The sequence below is a fragment of the Patagioenas fasciata genome, chromosome 10 (assembly GCF_037038585.1).
Source record: "Patagioenas fasciata isolate bPatFas1 chromosome 10, bPatFas1.hap1, whole genome shotgun sequence".
NCBI classification, from domain to species: Eukaryota; Metazoa; Chordata; class Aves; order Columbiformes; family Columbidae; genus Patagioenas; species Patagioenas fasciata.
In genome coordinates, this window is record NC_092529.1 from 637028 (window position 1) to 660959 (window position 23932).

General features: G+C 59.1%; 1 protein-coding gene and 1 long non-coding RNA gene across 8 annotated transcripts in view; both read left to right on the forward strand.

The window, feature by feature from the left end:
* Positions 1-234: 234 nt before the first annotated feature.
* Positions 235-955, forward strand: LOC139828682 (uncharacterized). Its single transcript, XR_011740590.1, has 3 exons — positions 235-484; positions 570-654; positions 753-955. It is a non-coding gene; the product is annotated as an uncharacterized lncRNA (long non-coding RNA).
* Positions 956-3232: 2277 nt separating this feature from the next.
* Positions 3233-23932, forward strand: part of SRGAP3 (SLIT-ROBO Rho GTPase activating protein 3) — a 77512-nt gene continuing 56812 nt past the window's right edge. For 2 of the 7 annotated variants that reach the window (XM_065845185.2, XM_065845186.2), the window contains exon 1: positions 3241-3509. In XM_065845185.2, the coding sequence (XP_065701257.1) occupies positions 3443-3509 (67 nt within the window). In that variant the 5' untranslated portion in view covers positions 3241-3442. Of the gene's footprint in view, positions 3510-23932 lie in introns of all 7 variants that reach the window. The other 5 variants (XR_011740639.1, XM_065845187.2, XM_071812892.1 and 2 more) reach the window with 5 other exon arrangements.

Genomic DNA, 23932 nt, shown 5'->3' on the forward strand with positions numbered 1-23932 from the left:
GCTTTCCCAGGAGACCCGGCCTGGCCAAGGCTCCCAGCGTGGCTGTCACAGCCCCAGCCCCGCGGGGCTGGCACAGGGCTGGCACAGGGCTGGCACTTGCTGGCACAGGGCTGGCACAGGGCTGGCACTTGCTGGCACAGGGCTGGCACAGGGATGGCACTGAGATGGCACAGGGCTGGCACTCACTGGCACAGGGCTGGCACAGGGCTGGCACTGGGATGGCACTGAGATGGCACAGGGCTGTCACAGGGCTGGCACTGGGATGGCACTCACTGGCACTCACTGGCACTCGCTGGCGCAACACGGCTGCTGCTGCTGCTGCTGCTTCCCACCGGAGCCGTGCTGCCAAACACTCGGTGTTTATGTGGAGCAGGGTTTACTACAAACTCCTGCTTTTGGAGCAGAGATGCACACTGTGTGTGAATCAGCAGAGGAGCAGCACATTCATGGAGAAGGTTGTGTGGATTCTCCGCGGCAGACTGAGGTTTGTCTCCCGAATCTTTTGTTTGATGGTGATTTATTACGGCCGGTAAAATGCCCAAGACACTCCCATTTTCTCCTTTCTTCAGTTACAGTGTCCAACTATTTTCTTGTTTTCGACTTGAACGCCCCAGAATCAGCTCCTGGCCCCGCTCAACCCGCTCCTCTCTCCAGGTCTGTTGCACGTCTGGGATTCTGAACAGAATCCCTCTCCGCGAAAAATCTTCCCATTCTGTACAAATTTGTGTTATTTTTGTTTTCCTTTATTACAGCCACTAGGAGCTCAACAGATCTCTGATCTCTCTTCATTTCCCCTTGTTAGCTCTTATATTCCCCACCACCAAAAATTCCTCACCCGACCTCAGCAGAATTTCGGAGGTGAGTTTATTTGCCGCCACCTCCTTGCGCGCAGCGTTTTGACTCATTCAGCACAGCTCGTCCTGCTGACCCTCGCCAGGTGCTCCTGCCCCACGCTGCCCCACGCTGCCCCACGCTGGTGGCATCGCCCCGGTGCCCCCTCCCATGCCGTGCCCAGGGGTGCCCGGGTGGTTTGCTGTCCCGGGGGGTCCGAGCCCCCGCACACCGATGCGCTCAGCCCCGCCGCGTCCCCAGCAGCGCTTGCTTTGTCTCCTCCTCCCTGGGTGCTTTATGGCTGCTGGAAATGCAGAATGCCCTTCTGTGTTGCCTGCTAGGGCTAGGTAAATTATTTGTTTAATAGGCTTAGTTTATTTTTTGTAAGCTGGCAGAATAGCTGTGAATCATCAAATCTCCCTGAATTCACTCACACAAGACACCGACAAAGGCTCCATTGTGCAGCGCGGCGGCGGCAGCGCGGCCGGGCTGGCCGAGGAGCCCTCGGTGGCTCTGCCTTCCCCGGCGGCTCTGCCTTCCCCGGCGGCTCTGCCTTCCCAGCGCCGGCACGCGGGGCACGGCCAGCGCCCCGACTCAGACGCGCCGCTCCCAAAACTCATCGCTGGCCCAAGCGTGCGCGTTTTGTCATGGCACTGGGTTCCAGCTACTCTTTCTTACTCAACCCGAAAACCCCTGGTGAAGAGCCTTAAATAGTATTGCTGCTTCTGTTAAACGTTTGTTTCGCTTTTTCCTGATTGTTAACAAAAGGTGACGAATCTGTTCAAGCGCAGCCCCTCTCTCAAACAGCTTCTGGATGAAACTGGAGAACTCATTAGGATCAGCGCCTGGCTTTGCAAAGGGGTTTTCTCTCCCATCTCCCCATATGTCCGTGAACCTTTGTATTGCAGTCACGTGCAAGGCTGTTTCTGCAGAAATGGTGCCCATGCACAAGAGAGGATTTTCCACCTCCTGCTCCCCTAATCCAGCCGTCCTGGCCGCGAGCTGTCGCCCCCAGCCGCGGGGAGGCTGCTCCCGGGGTGCCGGGCGCTGCCGCTGCTCCCCCGGCCAAGGGCAGCAGGGCCGGGGCTGCCGCCCCCCCGACTGCATTGCATCTCCATGTGGAAATCTGTCCCTTTGGCAGCAGCTGGGCTGGATCCCACTTTGGGTTGCAGTTGGTTTTGCCCCCGGGGCCCCTACACATCCAAACCTCAGAGGGAAAATGCAGCGCTGGAAAACCAGGTTTCCAGGGCAGGGTTTAAGAGGAGCAGAAGCTTCTCTTGTGGTGCTTGGGGACCTGGCCCAAACAGAGGGGCATTTACAGCGCACCATACCTTTTCCAGACATGATGTTCCTACAACACAGGTATTTCAGTGACCGACCAAGTCAATGTACTGATGGCTGAACAGAGGGAGAAGGAGCGGCTGCCTGCCCACGCCAGCCTGCAGACGCGGTGCCGGGTGCCGCTCTGGGAGGGTGACCCGAGCAGGAGCATCCCTCCCCAAAGTGGCTCTTCCGTGTGTGCTGGGCCCGCTCCTGGGCTGGGAGAGCACAAGCAAACTGTGCCTGTCCGAACAGCTGGGGTTTGGTGTGTTCTGAGACCCGGAGCTCTCCCCATGCGGCTCCAAGAGACGGTGTGGGCCAGAAGACGCTCCTGTGCGAGCTGAACAGCCTTGGGGTTAAACACGCGCCACAGCCCCCCCATGTCACCGTGTTCGTGTCTATTATTGCTTTTCTGTCGGTCAATCCGTTGCAGCCGCATTTTTGCTGTGGGGGTCAGCCGTGCGGGGAGCAGCGTGGGGCGGCAGCGGAGCACACTGCGGGTACCACCGCGGGTACCACCGCGGGTACCACCGCGGGTACCACCGCCAGCTCCGTGTCACTGTTAAACCTGTGCCATCTGCCACCCGCACCGCAGAACAGCCCCTGCTCTCCTGGGCTTCCATGCGCAGCGCCGGGCTAGGCCGGGCCGGGTGCTCAGCCCCGTGGCGAGAGTGGGGTCCTGGGGTGGTGCGGGGACCCCAGCGCGGTGTCTGGGGAACGCGGGATGTGACAACGGCACCACCGGCTGCCGGGGCTCAGGCGCCGCGGGGGGTGGTTCCGGCGGCCGGGAGCGGCGCTGCCCGCCCGTTACCGGCGGGCCGAGCTCCGCGGAACCGGCAGCGGGGGCTCAGCAGGGCCGGAGGGGCCGCGCCGCCCGCTCCACGCCCCCGCCGCCCCGGGCCCGGCCCCGCCGGGGGGCAGAGGGGCGGGAAGGGGGCGGAGCCGGGGCGCGAGCACGCCCGCCCGCCCCTCACGGCGGCCCCGCCCCGCCTCGCGCGCAACCTGAGCGCAGGAGCAGCGGCACGGCCCCGCCTCGGCTGGCGGCGCTGCTGGGCTCGGCTGCGCTCGGCTCCGCTCGGTTAGGCTGGGCTGGGCTGGGCTGGGCTCGGCTCGGCTCGGCTCGGCTGGGCTGCTGAGGCGGGCGCGCTGCGGGCGCTGCGCGGTGTCCCCGGTGCCGCCAATGACGGCAGCCGCGGGCGGCGGGGCCGCGGCCGGGTGAGGCGGCGGCGGGGCCGGCGGTGCGGAGCGCGGAGCGGCGGGTGTCCCGGCGGAGCCCGCGCCCTCCCGCACCATGTCATCGCAGGGCAAGTTCAAGAAGGACAAAGAGATCATCGCCGACTACGAGGCGCAGGTTAAAGGTGCGAGCGGGGCGGCGCGGGCGGGCGGGGGGCTCGGCCGCGGGGCCGCCTTTGTGTGCGGCGGGCGGGGGCCGGGCCGGCGGGGGCTGCGCTCCCGGGCAGCGGCTCCGGCGCGTCCCCTCCCCGCGCCTCCCCGCGGGCGCTGCGGCACCGCCGGGCGCGGGCACCTCCCGCCCCGGTGCGGCGGCTCCGGGGGTCCGGTCGCGGGGCCGGCGGCAGGAGGTACCGGCCGCGGGGGCCTCGGCCGTCCCTGCCCGGCCGCGGCTGGTCCCGGGGCGGGCGCGGGTGCCGTCGCCGTGCGGCGCCGGTGCTGAGGGGAAACTTGTGCGGACTGGCCGTAATTGGCGGTTATTGAACCCAAACCGGGCCGGCGAGAGCCGTGTGGGCGCGGGGCTGCGGGGCCGTGCCCGCTCCGCTCCCGCACCCCCGCGGCATCGCCCTGCGCTGCGGCGGCCCCGGAGCTGCCGGGGCCCCGGCGGGCAGGAGCGCGGCTGGAGGGAAAACCTGCTCTATTCGGTGTGTTTGTGAGGGCTCCGCTGGAGACCTCCCCAGGGAGGAAGAACATTGATCTTGCAGGTCTTATGTAAGGAACTTCGCCGCGCATCGGGCCCGGCGATTTCAAGGGACAGAATCATTATTATGCAAGTCCCGGTGTTGCAGGGGAAAGAGCTTTGGAGCAGGCTGCTTCATTTCTAAATATTGAAGAAGAATATAATTAAAGGCCATGTCTGTTGAAACCTCTAAGCATCAAGTTTCAGGCTCCAGATTAATTTTTATTACAGTTGGACTTAGGGAAAAGTTGGTACCCTCTGGAACATCACAAATGCTGCAGCCCAGTGAAAGGCTGAGCGTGTTAGTGTGCGAGGTCAGACAAAGAAATGTCTGGGTAGCCTCATCTGTACTAGAAAAATAGGATTTTTAATATTGGTAGCAAACTGTATTAACTAACACTTTTGGGTAACTTCAGTTTGTAATTCAATTCGTTATTGTAACACTTCCTAATTCTGTTAGTTGATGGTGATTCCTGTTCCCCCTTTCAGGTGGAGGGTACTTAACTGCCTAATTCCTTCTCATTAACCTGCCCCCTTAAACTCTCTTCTGCCATTAGATAAACCTGGCTCCAGTCTGCCTTTGCTGGTTCGTTTTCTCTAAGTATCCATTCACCGTTTTGTTCTGTTTAAGTCTCTGGTTAAGACAGAGTTAATGAAAACCACAAAACAGCTTTTCTGGAAATTAACCCATGAAGGTGTGAACTGAGCAGCTCTCCGGTTCCTCCGGAGGTCGCTGGGTGTTGTCTCGGTGAGCGGTGCCGTGTCCCATGCGGAGCGTTGGAGAGTGGCTGCGGGGCTGCTGCAGGGAAGGGGCTTGGGAAGGGGCTTGGGAAGGGGCTGGCTGTTGATTTGGTGACACTGTTTATTTTCCTGCATTTCAGTCTTTTGTAGTTGGCTTTGAAGAGTGATGTAACAGTCACAACACGCTCTGCTCGGTGCCAATTACCTTTGTGCTCGGGTGTAATTTGGGCAAATTGATGTTACTGCACCCTGCAGTTAAGCAGATGAAATATTCTTTTAGGCCGTGGTATTGTTGTGTTTCACGGGAGGGCATTTGCATTTATCCACGGGGGCTGCCGCGTGTGTCCATGTTCTCCGAGGTGTGCTGGGCCCGGTGGCTCCAGCCTCAGGCGCTGGAGGCTGCAGGGCTGGAGCGGGACTGGCTCTGCTCTGTTCCAAAAGCTTCGCTGCAGACATCTCCTGCGTTGTTTGTTCTTGTTGTCATTCGTAACTGGAATGCTCGTTTGCTGTGATCGTTCTTGGCCTGACTTCTGTAGCCTCATGGTTTCCATATGTTAGGCCGTTAGTGCTGGGTTCTGTGTGAGGCTGTTTTATTGCACCGCAGCGGTCACGCTTTGAGCCGCTTTTCGGGGCAGCTGCAACACAGAGTTTGATGGGCTGGTAATGATTTCCTTGATACTATTCTGTGCCTAATTATACCTCCAGAAATGGCCGTTGACTGGTTGAGGGTACTCGGCCTGTGTTCTCATCTGAACAAAGGTGAATTTGGACGTGGCGGGGGTTTAGCTACGCCCGAAGCTGGGCTGGGGCCGAGTCGGAGCCAGCGCCTGCGTGTGCGACCTGCTGCTGCCGTCGAGGTGGTGGCAGCTCCAGCCCCGGGACACGGCAGGTCTGTCACAGGCCCCAGGTGCTTTTGGGGTGACCTCGGTGAGGTGAAGGGCTCTGATGCTCGTGGCTCCATCCTGACAGCGCCATCCTCGCTGTCACCTGCCTGCGGGGACGGGGCGGCTCTGACCTCCCCGTGTTGCTGCAGCATTGGAGGAGGCTGAACCCCCAGCCCCAGAGGAACTGCTGCAGAGGGCTGTCCCTGCCCGTGTGTCCTCGTTAGGTGGGGACAGTGCAAGAAACTGCAGCGGGCAGGAGGGTCTGGTGAGCGTCACAGGGTGGGCACTCAGCGGGACCCCAGGAGGACACTGCGCAGGGATGGGGCTTCTTTGAGCAGTCGTGTGCCGTGTGTGCAAGCGTCACAGATCCGTGTCTGCCAGCAAAGCCCGGCGTGGGGAGGGTTTGTCCCCGTCCAGACGTTCCTCTGCGGCTGTGGCAGTGACCACAAACGCCCACCCGCGCTCTGCGTGGCCCCGCTGGGGGGGTCCGTGTGGCCTCCTCCTGTCCCAGTGCTCTGCTCGTTTCCTTCAGGGACTGAGTCGCTGTTTCATTCGTATCTAAACCCTGCTACCCTGATGGAGAAGGGTACCTGCATCTCCAGAGAAAAACTGAAATGGAGAAGAAATAGCGAGGGAGACTGATTGAAACAAAATGTTGGCGGGGAAGAGCTGACATATGAAGATGATAAAAGATGAAGACTTGAAGAAATGATCTCTTGTTATGGAGGATGGGGCTGAAATCTGAGCACAGTGGTGGTCCCTGTGGCGTGGTCAAGAAAACAGTGGGGAGAGAGGCAGGAGACCCCGCACTGCGCTCCAGGAGCGCCCGGTGCGTTTGGGGGGGTGGACAGGGGTGCGTTTGGAGGGGGCAGAGGTGCATTTGGAGGGGGGCAGGGGTGCGTTTGAACGCGTTCGGCGGGTGGACGCGGGAGAGCGCCGGGAGCCGCGGGGCAGCAGGACCAGGACCCCGGGCTGCTGGAGGGGTCAGCGCCTGGGCTCCTGCAAGCCACGACCAGCCAGCAGTGCCCGACCGCATGAAAACCCTCAGGTGCCCAAGTGTTACTCATGGAGCCTGACAGGCAACTGGCGATAAATAACGGGGTGAAGGGGAAAAAGAGATATTGCTTTGACTGATTTTTAGGAAATGTGCTGAGAGGCCTTTTGCTGAGGCTGCTGGGAGCGGCGCGGGGGCCCCGGGCGGGTTGGGGCGGCCGTGGGTGGCAGCGGCGCGGGAGCAGAGCCCTGCACGGCCCGCCCGGCGGGGGATCGATGGGGGGATCGATGGGCCCGCGGTGTGTGGGGAGCGTGATTGGCCTAAGTGGAGTTTAACTGGGGAATAATCTCTGTGCGCAGGGGTGATTTATCAGCCGTAATGACTCTGTATCTGCTTTCCCTCCCGGGAGAATCGTGTGTCTGCCTGTCTGGGGCTGGGGAGGAGTGGCCCCGAAGATGCTGTGGGGCTGATCTTGTGCCCTGGCCGGGTGTTGCAGAGCCCGGGGCTGATAGCCAGGGCACGGTGGGGCAGCTGGCAGCGATGGGGGTGCCCAGGCTTTGGGCGGGGGCCGCGCTGTTTCCAGGAGTGGCTGCGTTGTGGCTGCTGCGGGCTGGCTGTCCCTGCAGCGCGGGGAACCTCTCTGTGTCCCCTCTGTCCCTGCAGCGCGGGGAACCTCTCTGTGTCCCCTCTGTCCCTGCAGCGCGGGGAACCTCTCTGTGTCCCCTCTGTCCCTGCAGCGCGGGGAACCTCTCTGTGTCCCCTCTGTCCCTGCAGCGCGGGGCCCTCTCTGTGTCCCCTCTGTCCCTGCAGCGCGGGGAACCTCTCTGTGTCCCCTCTGTCCCTGCAGCGCGGGGCCCTCTCTGTGTCCCCTCTGTCCCTGCAGCGCGGGGAACCTCTCTGTGTCCCCTCTGTCCCTGCAGCGCGGGGAACCTCTCTGTGTCCCCTCTGTCCCTGCAGCGCGGGGAACCTCTCTGTGTCCCCTCTGTCCCTGCAGCGCGGGGAACCTCTCTGTGTCCCCTCTGTCCCTGCAGCGCGGGGAACCTCTCTGTGTCCCCTCTGTCCCTGCAGCGCGGGGCCCTCTCTGTGTCCCCTCTGTCCCTGCAGCGCGGGGCCCTCTCTGTGTCCCCTCTCCGCCGCGGGCCGTGTTGCCGTGCCGTTGTCCGTCTGTTGGTTGCCGTGGGTCTGTCCTTTCCCTGTGCTGCGGCTGCCTGGCGGTGCCAGAAGGAAAACCGAAGGATATTTTTGGAGGCTGGTTTTCCTATTTGTCTGTCTTAGATTTTCAGACGGGAACGGCGGCTTTAAAAGTGAATGCCAATAAAGATGTGGCTGCAGATTCACAACTGCCACATTAAAGCTGCTTGCAGAACACAGTAGAGCCTTGGATGCACAATTTAAAGTGGGTGTTTTCAGACGTACAGTTTTAATTGGTCTATCTAGCCAGGAAAATAAATAAATGTCTTTTCCTCATCGCTGTCAAATGCATGATTTGTTGCTTTAATGCAGCAGAACTAACCGGTTTTAATTAGGTGGATGCAACTGTCCGTGGCCCAGCGTTGCAAACCTTGCAGAAGACGGAGCATGGTGGTGGTTGGCGGCTGGATGTGGCGTCGCTTCCTGAAGCCGTTCTCTGGCCGCGGCAGGATCCGGGTCGCTGCGGTGTGTTTGGCGGCTGTTGGCAGGGGGGCGGCTGTGAGCCAACGGCCCCTTCCCGTGCCGCGGCAGGGGACAGCGGCCGAGGGGCTGCGGAGCGGGAAGGGGATCGTTTCTTGTGCTGCTGGGCCTCCTAGTTGCTGTGCAGATTGATGATAGAGCTGGAGTTTTGATGGATGTAGCATATAGAAACAGTCAAAAGGCTTGCAAACCTGGGGCCGGAGAAAACCGATGTGTGCCTTCCCATTTTCATAGGAGAGCTGCAGCTTAGGTTAATTCATCATTGCTTGTTAGCTTCATTTTGCTGTTTCTCTTGTGGGAGATGCATCCCTTCTTTTATGTATATTCTCACTTCCTACCCATTGCTCTCTTTCCACTTTGTTCGGAAAACCTTGGGTGATTTCCTGGGTTCCCGGCTTGCGGAGGGGGAAGTTTGGCTCCAACCAGAGGAGGCAGCGCGGCTTGAGACTCGGCAGCCCACGTAATGAAGTGGCTCTGTGCGAAGGGGAAGAGAGTGCCGTCCCTTTGGGTGGGCTGGTAGGAAACTGCTAAATATTCATCGCAGAAACATATAAAATGTCCATGGGCTTAATTGTCTTGCTTAACAAGCCGTGGGGAAGCGTGAGCTGGCCAGCTGGCACGGCTGGCCTCGCTCCATCGGCTTTGGTGGAGTCGGCCACCACAGACAGCGGATCCTGATGGGTCTGGTACTTCAGAGTAACCGCTCAGCATCGCTCCTCGTTTGGTTGGTGCACACACAGATTTATTTGTTGTTCCGTTTATCCTCTGTGTGTGCTCAGTGGGTCTGAGCGTGGTCCTGCAGGTCCTGCAGGCCTCTGTGTGGGCCACGCGCAGGAGGTTGAGGAGAAGAGTAGACGTGATTCGTAATAGAGATTAACTGGCAGTCTCTAATGGAAACAAATTGAATCTATCGGAGATGTTTCCTGCAAAGCCATAGTCCGGAGTGCTGGGATAGTTCAGCTGAGTCAGCAGGTTCCTGCACCCGCCCAACCACCATTGGCTCCAGTGGTTCGGCACCGGCTGGTTGGTGTGGGTACGGCACTGGGCAGTCGCTGTGGGTATGGCACTGGGTTCGGCACCGGCAGTCACTGTGGGTACAGTGCTGGGTTTGGCACTGAGTGGTTGGTGTGGCTACGGCACCGGGTTCGGCGCTGGCGGGTGCTGTGGGTTCGGCACCGGGTTCGGCGCTGGCGGGTGCTGTGGGTTCGGCACCGGGTTCGGCGCTGGCGGGTGCTGTGGGTTCGGCACCGGGTTCGGCGCTGGCGGGTGCTGTGGGTTCGGCACCGGGTTCGGCGCTGGCGGGTGCTGTGGGTTCGGCACCGGGTTCGGCGCTGGCGGGTGCTGTGGGTTCGGCACCGGGTTCGGCGCTGGCGGGTGCTGTGGGTACGGCACCGGGTTCGGCGCTGGCGGGTGCTGTGGGTTCGGCGCCAGTGCCACCTCGCAGGCGGTGGAAGCGGAGCGTGCCGAGGCCCCGTGGCTGCTGTTCCCTGCCAAGACGTCTCCACAGCCCGCGGCTCTGCGGGTGCCTGGCCCTGTCTGGGCGGGAGCTGGCTGGGCTGGCGCTGTGTGCGCCGGCCTTCCTCACAGAACGTGGGGTGGCGCTTAGAGGAGGCGGGTGGCATCGCCAAGGTGTGTTTTCCTCACAAGGTGCAGCTCTTTGGCCCCAGCTGAAGCTGTTTGGGTGAACTCAGCAGAGTGGCGGTGCCCCTGGCAGGATGAGAGGAGAGCGTTGCTTTGCTTCTGGAGATGGAGCAGGCGGCAGAGCGAGCGGCCGAGGGACAAGCCGGGAGGTTGGCAGGGTCGCTGCTGCGGGGCTGGGCGCCTCTCGGCCCCGGGTGGTGCTGGGGTGCGGGGTGAGGCTGTCCTGCGTGTGCCGAGGCACACAAAGCCGAAGCTCTGGGTTAAAGCTCATTAGCGCGGCCTGACCCCCAGGACGGGGCAGAAGTCGCGTTTAACAGCCGTGCTGCTTAAACCCTCGGGTTCATGTGGGAGCATCTGTGCGAGATGGAAGGCAAGGGCTGTTCCCGGGACACAGCCTGCCCTGCCCTGCCCTGCCCGTGGGGAGCCGTGCCGGCCCTCAGAGCTGCGCTCAGATTTGTCATTAAAGCGGCTTTCTTTGAATGCATTAAAACAATTGGGATCCAGCCTGGCTGAGGCCGCTGAGAGCCAACGGCCGCGTGCGTGGAAAGACGGGGGTTTGATCCTTGTCAGCCGGGCTGGTTTCTGACAGTTGGCGGGTACCTGGGTGCAGCAGGCGTTATTTATCAGTCTGCCCTTCTTCCTGATAGCAGTGAAAACCTCTTACAGCGCTTATTCCTGGCCTGTAGCTGGTCCTGGTTCCAGGTGAGGGGTTCTAAGGGCCATAAGAGCGCAGCACCAAATGTGCTTCAGGTGCTTAGCAGATATTTATAAGCCTCTGCAAGGGGTGATATTTCCAGCTCTGTGTGCACGGTTCCAGCACCCGTCAGGAGCAGGATTTACTCTCCCCTTCGCTGGCCTGGTGAAGGTGGGGAGCGAGCTCTTCGGTTTTCTCTTGCCCGAGTCTGGCTGTGTTTCAGTAGCCATTTGTCACCCGCAGCAGCAACAGCCGTCACCTCCGAGGTGCGTTCGGCGGCATCGTACCCCGCGCAGCGGTGGTGGCGCCTGTCACCGGGCACAGCGCGTGCAGCCGCGTCCCTCGTGCCGCTCTCCAGCAGAACTGGCGTGAACTCGTCTCCCCTTTCTTACAGCCTGGGTGGCTGTTTAATCCTGAGCGCTGATCTGATCCGTCTGCTGAGCTGCCAGCAGCCCTTCCTCTTTCAAAAAGATGCGTATTTCATGCTAACAACGATTGTGTTGTGTGCGCCCCACCTCTGTGTGTTTTATTGGTGTGTATCACAGCAGCAAGGGAGGACACGGGAAGGAGGAACCAGGGTGAACGCATGCGGTGACAGTGGTAATAATGGTTTGTACCTGTCACTGGTGACCTCCTTGGGGCTTCCCGTCCCCACCCGCCACTCCTGCCGTGTCCCTGCCTTTGCTGGGCGCTTCAGCCTGGAAAAGCTGGCCCGAGCTGAGTTATTTTGGAGTCGCTGCTGTCGGGGCTGGCGGCCGGCGGTGCGGGAGGCAGCGGTGCACGGCCATTGCCACAGCGGTGCACGGCCATTGCCACAGCGGCGCTGGGAGGGGTGCGGAGGCGTGTGAAGTGACACCGCCGCGGGTCCTGTGCTGCCCCAGCCCTGCGCCGGAGCCGCTGCTCTCCCTGCACGGCGCTGCGGGTCCCTTGGTGACCGTGGGCGCTCAGCGGCCTTGTGCGGGGCTCACCTGAGGAACGGCACTGTCGCCGGCACAGCGGCCCTCGTGTGCCCGGCTGGGGACACACGGCCTCGGGTTGCATCCCAGCGTTGTTGTTCCTGTCCGTGAGGAGGCAGCTGTAAGGATCCTGTCCATGGCAGGGAGGGAGAGGCTTTAAATCGTCCCCTTTGAGTTAAATGGTTGGCTTCATTCTAGATCTTCCCCTTTGTTTGAAGCAGGAAGATGGGTAAGAAGGCGTGGCGTTAGAACTCCCTGTGGAAGCCGGTGCTTCCATCCTCAGCTCTGCTAAAGGTGGTTCCCCAGGTGTAGCTTGGGGGGGCAGGCTGGTCAGGGGGCACCCACAGTGCCTCTGCGCTGCGGTTCGTGTGTCTGGACGTGGCTGTGTCTGTCTGTCTGTCTGCGCTGCTGCGAGTTCCCCAGTGTGGGAACCCCTGTCCGGGAGGGACTGGGGGGACCGGGGAGCTGGAAACCGGGAGGGAGCGATGGCAGCGGGATTCCCTTCCTTACACACCTTTGCTGTTGAGCTGCCTCAAAACCGTGTTCCTGTGTGGATGGCAGAGCCGCTCCTGCGGCTGGGCTGCTGCCCACGGAGCTGGGCCGAGCTGAGCCTCGGGGAGCTCTCCATGCAAACGGCAGGTGCTGCAGGCTGGCCGTTGGGAGATGGAGCCGTTGGGAGATGGAGCCGTTGGGAGATGGAGCCGTTGGGAGATGGAGCCGTTGGGAGTTCTCCATGCAGACGGCGGGTGCTGCAGGCTGGCCGTTGGGACATGGAGCCGTGGGGAACATGGCGCAGCCGCTCGCTGCCCAGCACCTTCAGGAAAGAATTTGCATTAGTGTCCATCACTCTTCTTTCCTTTGGAGTTGAAGAATAGCTCTGAAGAGGGGGAAAAATGAAATGGTACTCTGGGCCTCTGGGAGGAGCAGTCATGTATGTGGCAAGGGATTGCGGTCACTCTCGTGTGTCTTGCTCTTCCAAACAGCTCTGTAAAATATTGCTCCATCTCGCAGCGATGGCAGGTGTGCAGGAAGCTCAGTAATTTTCTGCTAGAGCGCCTGTGGATTTCAGTCATTGCAGTTTCGTGCCGGTGTCGGAGGAGGCTGTTCCTGCGGTGGGAGCCCTGGTTTGCAGCTGGTCCCTCTGGTCCTTGTCTGCAGGGCAGCTCTGGTCCTGCTGCGCCTCCCCGGGAGGGGATTTCATCCCCTGGCTCTCGCTTTGCTTCTTATCTGGGTAGCAGAGCTAACTGGAGGGCTCCAGTGACGCTTGGTGGTGTTTTAGTATCTTGCTTGTATTGTAAGAGTAAATATTTAGAAAGAAAGCAGGATATGAACCCATGTAAGTGACCAGAGATGGGGAGGGGAGGGACCCCTGGTTCCCGCTGCCCCTCTGTCTGTTGGCCCAGCGCTGTGCAGCAGCGTCGCGCGTTGGAGGGCAACAGCACGGGTCCCTGCCACAGCCCGCAGGGCCTTCCCCTTTGCCACCAAGGAGCCCCAGAGATTGGCTTTCTGTGGGGTGTTGGAGCACTGATGAGCTTCGTTTGTTTGCAGGGTTATTTGTGTTCTGAGGCTGTTCTGTGGCGTGGTCGGAGCCTGAGCTGGTGTTGTTCTGCTGCTCGGGGTGGCTCACGTAGAGAAGGTGGCTCGAAGAACAGGTTTATTAGCTCAAAATCACCAGTTAGATAATTTTAGGTTGCTGGCCTTGTGTGTGCGCAACGTTCTCTCTGCCAGATGCGCTGACTAATCAGGAATTGTTTCATGGGAATAAAAACTCTTCTATGGAACGAAAATGCTCCCTCCTCAGCCAAGGTGGTTAATTCCGCCTGGCAGGGGGTGGGAGCCGCTGTACCCGGATGGACCCAGTGCTTTTCGGAAGGGCTGTGTGTGTGTGGGTGTTGCGTGTGTGTCGGTGTCAGGCCGGCTGGGCTGTGCGGGGGGCTGTGCGGGGGGCTGTGCGGGGGGCTGTGCGGGGGGCTGTGCGCTGTGCGGGGGCTGTGCGCTGTGCGGGTGCTGTGCGCTGTGCGGGTGCTGGTGCTGGGCTGCTGGCTCAGACACGGTCCTGCTGCCGGAGGCGTGACCTGCGGTCCAGCGCGGGTGACCTCACGGCTTTAAATGAAGTGTTTAGTGGGAAGAAGTCTGTGCTTGAACCTGCCACCCCCCCCCTTCATTTTCTTCAGGGAAATTTAACTGCGATGCTATAATTTGGTGATGGAGACTACAGAAGAACTCAAGAGAGTAAGAACTAGAGATCAGACTGTTGGTGTGGCAGTCTGAAGCTTTTGTGTTGCCAAAGGCTCTAGAGAGAATTCAGGATTTTCTCGATGTGAAAAAAAGGTTAATTAATATTTGGGAAGAACCTAAATGAAGTTTTATTCAAGATAGCTTGTTAGTGTTTGAAATGTTGAAGACACAGTTTGATCTGATCTGGAGAGGAGCAATTGCAGCTGTCATTTCACGGCACTGGCGGCGCAGCAGGATTGGGGCTGCGGAGCAGGTGAGGCCGGGGCTGCGCTGCTGGGGAGCGATGGTCCCAGGGGTGCTCGAGCCACAGCTCTGGTTTGGGAACATGGCCCTGAGCCTGGGGCGCAGCGGGACACGGGCTGGGGACACGGTGCTGCTGAGCTTCTGCGAGCCGCTCTGTGTCCTTAATGGGGAGCAATACGCTGGAGCCACACGACAGCGTGCAAAGACAGCGTGTCTGACTGGCCAGTTGGTGAAGGAACAAACGCTGTCTGCAGGGTCATCCTGCCAAGAGCAGACGGTATCTTTAGCTTTGCCCTGAACTCCCCATTTTCGGCTCATGTGCCCTTGAAAGCTGAGGAGTCGCTCCAGGTTTGCGCTGTGTGGCAGCGCGTGGCCCGCGCTGGCTGTGGAGCTGTGTCCGTGGCCCGTGGCCCGCGCTGGCCGCGGAGCTGTGTCCGTGGCCCGTGGCCCGCGCTGGCTGCGGAGCTGTGTCCGGGGCCCGCGCTGGCTGCGGAGCTGTGTCCGGGGCCCGCGCTGGCTGCGGAGCTGTGTCCGTGGCCCGTGGCCCGCGCTGGCCGCGGAGCTGTGTCCGTGGCCTGTGGCCCGCGCTGGCTGCGGAGCTGTGTGTGCGGTGGCTCTGGAAGGATGCTCGGGACCACGCACCAGCAGTGAGCTCTGCTGGGAGGAGACGGGCTGGTAGTTGATGGGGACGTGCTGGGCTCCCAAACAAAACGTTCCTGTAGGCAGCTGGTTTTGCCGCTCTTGTTTGGAGGATGTGCCGACTCCTCCGCAGGGACAGTGTGCCCTGAGTGGCCACGGAGGGGTGGGAACGTCCTGCTCTGGCCAAAAGCTAGTTTTGGTTGAAAATACGACCCTGCGGTGTCGAACTGTGTTGTGTACCGGGGTGGGAATTGCTCACTGGGAAGTTATTTGTACGCTGCTGCTCAATAGGGTTAAGCTTTACCAAGTGCAGGCTGGAATACCATCATGTGTGTTTGTTTTGCAGCGTTGCCTGATGGCTGAGGTACTCTTACAGTCTCTTACAGTCAATATTATGTACAGTTAAGCATGCTGAGGTCAGCACAATCAAATATCGTGCTTCAGGGTTGAATGTGATTGCTGAAGATCAGAAAATAATGTCTCTCCCCGTGTAGAGCATCACCCAATTGGCTGGGTGCATTATTGTTTCCCCTGCAGCGTCGGAGCAACGCTCTGAGAGAGGCTACTGGATTAAATAACTCTGACATCTCTGTAAATACCCATGTAATACTTTCAAAGTGTCTGAGAGCATTAATGATGGTGCTTTGCGGTGCTCCCGAGAGGCAGGGGAGCTGTGCCTGGCGGGCGGGGGATGCAGAGGCACAGAGACCGGGCGGGAGCAGCAGCCGGGTCCCCGAGCTCCGCGCCTCGCCCCAGGGCAGAAACGGGGCTCGGGCTCGGGCGGACGCGTGTCCTGTGCCGCCGCGGCAGGCGGGCGGCGTCGGGCCGTGCGGTTCTCCTGCAGCCTGAGGCTTGAGGCTTGGTTGCGTTGTGAGGTGGAGAAGCCGTCTGATCTGGGGTGGTGATCACGCCGGGGTCCCTGCTGCTCGGCTCGGCTGCCGCTCCCTGTTTCCTCGTCTCCACCGGCGTGCTGCAGCATCTCCGCTCCAATTGCATTTTTCAGCTAGTTTGGGTAGACCTGAGGAGGTGTGGCAAAAGCAGAACAGAAATAGATAGCAGCATTGAACCGGTTTTAACTTGGAGTATATAAAGAGAATTGGAAGCCGACTCTCAGCAGCGGGTTCTTTAAGACGTTTTCTGGTGTTTGTTGTGTGTGGTTTTTGTAACGTCCTTGCTGGGTGGTTGTGAGCGATTCATGTTTTGAAAAGCGGTTCTTCCTGCGCGGCGCTTCCGTGCTCTTGACCTACTCTTGCTGGAATCCCTAAAGAGACAATAGGCAAACACACTCTAAGTGAAAATGTCATATTATAAACTCCTGAAAGTGAAACCATAACAAAGCGTACTCGTGTAGTCCTTGTCCTTGTGGGCTGGCAGCTGGAGACACTGTTGGAATAACAATCCTCTGTTTCATCTCGGAGGTCGGCTCCAAACTAAGGGTGAGTGGGAAGGAGAGCAGAAGAGAAGTGGTGGTGGTTTGCCTGTCCTGCTGCCCACACGGCCTGTTCTCCCGCGTCTCCTGGGCTGCGCTCTGATGCGCTTCGCGGACGCTTCTGGAACGCGGCGAGCAGGGATCCGTGTCAGCCGGGAGCAGCGCATGGAGCAGATGGTGAACCCCTCCGAGGCGCCGGGCCGGAGGAGCTTGTCAGCTCACAGAACCAGAGAGTTTGTCAGCTCACAGAACCAGAGGGTTTGTCAGCTCACAGAACCAGAGGGTGACTGCTTCAGAGTCAAACTTTCGTTGGGGATTAAAAAAAAAGAGATTCAAGAACTTTCCTTGGGAACTGCTTCACAGAGCCAGACAGGAACGTTCACTGCCCGTTTTCTGTTCCCAGACCCAAACGTGCTCCCACTCACCTCAGAAACGTAACACCGAGGCTCTGGACCAGTGTCACGTCTCCAGCTGGCTGTGCACGGTGCTGCCTGCAGACACGTGGTGCCCGGAGGTACGGACGTGCCTGGGGAACGCCCTCGATGCTGGGGACACGAGGGGACCCAGCTCTGCGCTGCTGTGCCGGCTGGAGCAGTGGCTGGAGGCGTGAGGCTGCGGTGCCCGCGGAACGGGTGTACTGATCGGAACGGGTGTACTGATCGGAACGGGTGTACTGATGTCGTGTCTCGTGGAGCGGGTGACACCCGAGCGATGTCACAAGCAGGGACGGCGTTCTGAGGGTCTGAGGTGGTGTTAGGGCCGAGGGGCACAGCAGGCCGGGTTCTCTGGTGTGAACGCGGCGGAGCAGGGCTCCAGCGTGCCCTCGTTCTGGAGCTGACGCAGCTGCTCTGGCAGGTGGCTCGCAGCAGAACCGTGGTGATGAGCTCCGGCAGAGAGCGGCGCTTGGCCGTGGCAACAGCCGCAGGTCTTCTCCTTGAGAGCCAGGGGTCGGCCCCGGCCACCCCCTTGGTTCCAGTGCCTGTCGTCCCGTCAGTGTTGGGAGTTCATGCGCAGGCTGGTCACGTTGTCACTGGGGAGAGTTTGCTGCAGTGTCCTTGGCCATGGCACACCTCATAGGCACAATGAAAAAGACATCTATGGCCACCAAACTAACCTGCAGAAATTCCTGGTGGCAGTTTGCCTTGGAAAGAAAGAAAGAAAGATATCTCTGCTGACTCTTCCTTAGCTTTCTTAGGGGTCTTTACCAGACCGTACGTGTCCAGAGCCTGCTGGAAGAAACTCCTTGTCCGCAGCGCCATCCTTGTGCGAAGCCGCTGACGTTTCCCGGTAGGTCAGTGCTCCCTGTGAGCCTGGCGTTGCCGCCCGGGTCGCTGGCCCAGGTGGAAGGGCAGCTGATCTTCGCAGGTTCGGAACTGCCAAGGTGTCTGCTGGGGCTGCGGTTGCAGCTTGAGCAGGTCCCAGCCTGGCCAGGGGGCTCGGTGTGCTCCGGCACCCCTGGCCGGGGGGCTCGGTGTGCTCTGGCACCCCCTGGCTGGGCTGCGGGTGTCCCCTGCTCCTGGGTGCATCGCAGCCCCGTCCCAGGGTGGCACCAGGGCTGTGGTGTTGGTAGCGCTGCCATCGCTCCCCTCCGCTTTCGTCCCTCTCCCAAAACCCGTTTGGCGTTGCACGTTGTGGGAGCTCCGGGCTCTTTAATTGTTGTTTGTCATCGTGGGAATTGCTTGTTCTAAAACCAATTACAACCTGACAAAACTGATCTGCCTTATTTACAAATACATCCATCTGGTTGTGGACTGCCTGACATCGCTGCCAGGATAACGCGAGGCCTTCAGTGCTGCCGCGGAGTTAGCGAAGGGTCCCATGCTGACATCGATGGCCTGCTGCGCACGTTCCTCCTCGGACAGAGGGAATTCACGTGTGAAGTGACAAAGCCCCTGTAGAACCAGTGGAGATCCAACACGAGTGCTGTGCCGTGGAGCCTCTCGGCAGGTTTGGGCGTGCGACGGGACGGGGTCGGCGCGGCGGCCGGCGCCGCGCTCACGTCTGTGCGCCTCCCTGGGAGTCAGTGCCGAAAGGGCTCAGAAGAGAAGAACGGGTGGCTGGCGTCAGGGCACTGGAACTTCAAAACCGTCACAGCCGGTGCCCAGAACCGTTGCAGAGTATTTTTGCTTTTCTTATGAATGTTCAGTTGCAGCTCAGCAAGATCCGAGCCCTTATGAATGGGCGCTGATCTCACCCTCAGGCCAGCAGCTCAGAGCTGAGCAGAGTGAATTTCAGGAGCGTTAACTGAAAGCTTCTGTTCCTTGTTTACTATGTGTGTTATCCACAAAGGGCGGAACACAGACGCACGTATGAAAACAAATTGATTGTGAGGGAAACGGGGAAGAGTTGCCCCCTAAATTAAATAATTGAAATCAGCCTGACTGGGTTTTGCCATAAAACTGGAGGTGAGTGAATTAGTCGTTGTGAATGATATGTGGGATAAATTCAGACCTGTTTTTGTTTGCGGTCTATCTAGGGTTGAACTTGAACTTCTAGATTTATAAATAATCACTCGTTTTCAGTGGCTGCTGAATAACTGGGAATTCATAAATCAGCGTGAACTGGAAGTGCAGAATGCTGCAATCTGCATATGAAAACCCGTGTTTACACGAATCGGAGCTTTTTATATTCCCCGTCGCCATGGTAACCGAACGTTTTCTATAATGGTGAACTAGTCCTGCGGTGTGGGTGTGACCAGGGCCTGCGTTTCACCTCCGGGGCTGAGACGGGGCCCAGCTTGTGGGGGTGTGTGGGCGCTGAGCTGAACCCCATCCCGGCCCAGGGGCGGCCGCCCGGCTCCGCAGGGCGAGACGGAGCCCCCGGCCGTTGGGCGTTTGGGGCAGCGTCCCTGCCGTGGTGCCGCGGGCAGGCGGGCCCATGGTGGCCGCGTGGTGGCCCTGGCCAGCGGTGCTCCCTGGCTCCAGGGCGCAGTGTTGGTGCCGGACCTTCCCAAGCGGGTGGAAGCTGCCGTGCCCGCTCCGGCGCCGCGTTTCCCGCGCCAGCAGCAGCGGTGGTGTTTGAACCCTGGTTTAGCTCGGAGCTTTAGTGACCGGGAGCTTTTGCTGTGGGGCTTTTTGAAGTCAGTGGCTGCTGTGGTGCCGATGTCAGTGTTTGGGTTCGACCTGGGCTCTCCTGTTTCCTGCCGCTGCCTGGGCTGCTGACACATTTTTTAATAAGAAATTTTGTTGAATTCGTTAGAGACAAATAACAGCCCTTTGATTTCCTCCCCCTTCCCTTTTCTTTCTCCTGTTTAACAGGCTGTAGTTTATTGCTGGAAAATGCAGATACGATGCTCCATGGGGCCAAATGACGGAAGGATGAATGTAAATAGCGGTGTTTTACGGTTCTGGGTGACAATTTGCTGGCGGTCTGTGGGCAGGGGTGTGTTGTGCGGTGCTTTGTGATATCAGTGACAGGAGGGAGCGCAGAGAGGTCCCTGCGGACCCGTGTGTATGTGTGTGTGTATATATGTGTATGTGTATATGTGTGTGTGTGTATGTGGGTGTGTGTGCTGCACGGGCACGGGGAACGCGCCCCGGGAGGTGGCACCGGGCAGCGCTGCAGCACCAGCGTCACTGGCTTTGTTCCCTGGCTTTCTGTCCAATAGAGAATCTTATTTCCATTGTGATGGTCTCTTCCTTAAAACATAATTACAGCTCCGTGTAATGCAGCTGTTCCTTACCCAGCAGTTAATAGAATATCCTAGCTGGAGGCAACGTACTGCACATCATTTATGTGTAAAGGGATCTTGTGACGTGTTTTGCTGGGAGAGGGGCAGGGAAATGCTCCCTTGGTGCTTACGGTAAAATTGTTAGGATTGAAAACCGTGCATTTTAAATAAGTTCACTTGCTTCTAAGTATTAATGACATCTATGGCTAAATGTGCTTCGGTATTTGCACATTGCGTAGCTTGGGCAGTAAAACAGGACCGGACCACTTCCCGGCCTTGTTCTATTCAGTTTCGCTGTTGGTTTGAGTCAAAGGCTCCTGAATTTGAGTGTGGAATTAATCCCTAACAAGACACGATCACATAACGTATAGACTGACACTATTTCAGGGAAGTATTAACATGTAACCTTCTACCTTTTCACTGAGGTGGTGGTATTTTTATTAATAACTTACATTTTAAAACATTTCCATAGAAGTATAAATCTCAATTTCAATATTAAAATCACCAGTGCTGTCAGCAAACCAGGGTTGTTTGGGAGGGTCTCAGCTGTTTTCGTGCCCGCGCTGCTCGGCGGGTCTGTCCCCGGCTCCTTTGCCTTAATTAGCTCCCCAGAGGCCATTACGTGTGGTTTTCCGAAGAAGGGAATGAGCCCAGGGCCATGAAAACGCTGAAGGGCTGGAGAGCTCCTGCTGCTTTGTGCTCAGCCCAACCAGCCCGGCCGATCGGGGAGGAGATTCGCCTTTATCTCTCTTCAGTGTCATTAGCTGCATCCATTTTGTACTAATAACAGTTATTTTGGGGTGTTTGCAAGGGGAGCCAAAGAGGTGTTTCAACCGTCACCTCTTCAAACTGATGTTTTATCCATTAACTTATTAACTCCTGTGTTATTTCCCTTAAAAACTGTCTTGTGTATCCTTAGATCTTCCTGGCAGCGCCAACATCTTAGAGAGATGCTCGTCTGATCTGTGATGGAGACCGGCGCTGGCGGGAGGCGCGGCATCCAGCTCAGGCTGCTCGCTCCTTCCGGTGCTCTGTCGTGGTTTTTTCCCCGGTATTTAAACTGAATTGTGTGTTGTGAGGAGGAGCTGACCGGTCGCTACTCCCCTGGCGCTCGGGCAGGCCGGTCGCTCAGCACCCTCGTGCGACCGACGGCTCCTCGCGCCGTGGAAGGGTCCCCGTGTCCCCCGCCGGTCCCCGTGTCCCCCGCCGGTCCCCGTGTCCCCCGCCGGTCCCCGTGTCCCCCGCCGGTCCCCGTGTCCCCCGCCGGTCCCCGTGTCCCCCGCCGGTCCCCGTGTCCCCCACCAGCCCCCGGCTGAGCAGAAATCCCTTCCTGAGAGCAGCCCTGGCACCACCGCTGCGTTTGCGCCGTCCCTGGAGGCGTCAGGTGCTCGATGGAGCCAAGCTAAACCTGTTCTAACCCTCCCGTGAACCAGATTGACATCTGTACTGTCGTGTGCTAAACTGAGCAGGCATCCTGTGTGAAACCGGATAGCTACATGGGCTAAAGTGTTATTACTTTGCTTAGCAAAGAATCAGAAGGTGGCATAAATCTCCTTTTATAGCCATTATTGCCCTTTGTATGAGAGGAGGAAGTGTGATCTGCGTTCTCCGGACCTGCTGGGTGGGTTTGGTGTGATGATGATGGGTGAGGCTGTCACAGCTCCTCGTTCGTGGCCCTGCAGCGGCGCCGGGGCTCGTCAGCATGAGCTTTTATCATACTGATTAAGGCAGCCTCATTAGCTGCATCGGCTGTTGTGCTCTGTGTGCTGCGGTGAGTCTGTAATAAGTGATGCATGGCCTGGCCTCAGCGACTGGGAATTACGTTATAAAGAGGAACTGTCAGCTCTTAGACTGAGCCTGAGCTTGAGTAGAAGCTCGTTACAAGTACCTGAAAGGAGCTTGGAGCCAGGGAGGTCGGGCTCTGCTCCCCAGGAACAAGCGCCAGGAGCAGAGGAAACGGACTCAAGTTGCACCAGGGGAGGTTGAGGTTGGATCTGGGAACAATTTCTTCCCCAAAGGGCTGTGGGGCATTGAACAGGCTGCCCAGGGCAGTGCTGGAGCCGCCATCCCCGGGGGGCTGACAGACGCCTCGATACGCGTTGCTGCGGGGTTTGCTGGGAGAAGGGGAGGCGTTCTGTGCCGGGGAGGTGGTGCTGAACCCGACGGCAGGAGCCGGGTCGGTGTTTGCTGCACAACGCGGTGCTTGAGCCGCGCTCAGAGCTGCCCTTGCACCCGCGGTGCTCGAGCCGTGCTCAGAGCTGCCCTTGCACCCGCGGTGCTCGAGCCGTGCTCAGAGCTGCCCTTGCACCCGCGGTGCTCGAGCCGTGCTCAGAGCTGCCCTTGCACCCGCGGTGCTCGAGCCGTGCTCAGAGCTGCCCTTGCACCCGCGGTGCTCGAGCCGCGCTCAGAGCTGCCCTTGCACCCGCGGTGCTCGAGCCGCGCTCAGAGCTGCCCTTGCACCCGCGGTGCTCGAGCCGCGCTCAGAGCTGCCCTTGCACCCGCGGTGCTCGAGCCGCGCTCAGAGCTGCCCTTGCACCCGCGGTGCTCGAGCCGCGCTCAGAGCTGCCCTTGCACCCGCGGTGCTCGAGCCGCGCTCAGAGCTGCCCTTGCACCCGCGGTGCTCGAGCCGCGCTCAGAGCTGCCCTTGCACCGGACGGGAGCTGCCGGCACTGTCAAAATGTGGCATTCTGTCCTGTTTTCCATTTATTAGCATGCACTAATTATTCATAGGAATAATTACCCTTTACCAATTAGTGTTCGTTTAGATCACTTTTGAAAAGCAGTTAAGAGGAGCTGGGAATGATAATACATCAAAGTGCGTGAGGATATGGCATGAAGGAAATATGGTGCCTCTTCATGTAAGAGACCATGTCAAATCGTGGCCAGCTTTTCCTTCCAACTGCAATTCTTTGAACTCAGTTTGATGGTTGGTGCTAAACTCCATTCGTGCTCTTCCTCTCACTTCTGTACCTCTTCAGGGAGCAAAGACATCATCCTGTGAGGTGACAGTATGAACGTGGACAAAAAGACGTGTTGGGTCATTCCACCATGAACGAGTCATTTGCTTGTCCCTGAACAGGTAGGTTTAGATTCTCAGGCAGTTTTGTTTTCAGGGAGCACGTGAAGCTGAGGAGCACACCGGGTCCTGCTGCCTCGGGGGCACCGAGCCCCTCGGCACACGCGCCTGTTGGTGCTGGGGTCTGCGCATCTGGGTGCTCGTGCACAGGGTCCCACGTCGCGGCGGTGCTGTCACATCTACCGTCCCTGCATCGCCGGGGGTCTTTCCTGACGTTGAACTGGGCAGGGAAGATGAAAAACCCAGTGTCATGTGAAACATGCGGCCTAAAAACAAATCCAGGTGTTTTGCTCTGGGTTGCGGTGGGCAGGTGCTGCTCTGGAAGCCAAACGTGATGGGATGGGCTAAGAGCGCCTTGGTAGGCAGAGCTGCTGAGTGAGGGGCGAGAGGCGGCGAGAGGACGTGTGGGTCAGAGGATGGATGAGCCGGGGTGCGGGTGGAGCTCTGGGGGTCGTGTGCGTGTTGGGAGAGAAGAATAGTGACCCTGTATTGGCTCAGTGCTGGCTGTGCCTCAGCAGTTAGGCCTCGTCTCCGCGGCTGGGCGACACAAACCTGTGCGGTTCCCCGCGGCGCTGCAGGACGACCAGAGCCCCGCTACCGTGCAAGCGGCACAGCCCGTCCTCCGCCGGGACCCTGGGCAAACCGGTGGTCTTGCACAGAGAGCAAACACCGGCGGGTTGTTTCATGTGCGGCTCCTGGGTTGTTCTGCTGGCGTTGACAGAATCGTGGTAACTGGGGAGCAACGTCCGTTCCGGAGCGCGTGTCGCGGCGTTGGGTCCGCGCTCACGTGCGGGGGCGGGTGTCGCGTTGATTAGCCTAAGATAACGAGGTGTGTCAGCAGATACGGGCCGGGATGCTGCTCGGGCTGGTTTTGTGTACTCTGCTGCAAATCATTGATGCGCTGGGGCACACTCCGCATTCATTATTGATGGCTAAATAAGTGAATCCCCGCGGTTTATTTGTTCGCTGCTTCATCCTGGTGCTGCCAGATTCACG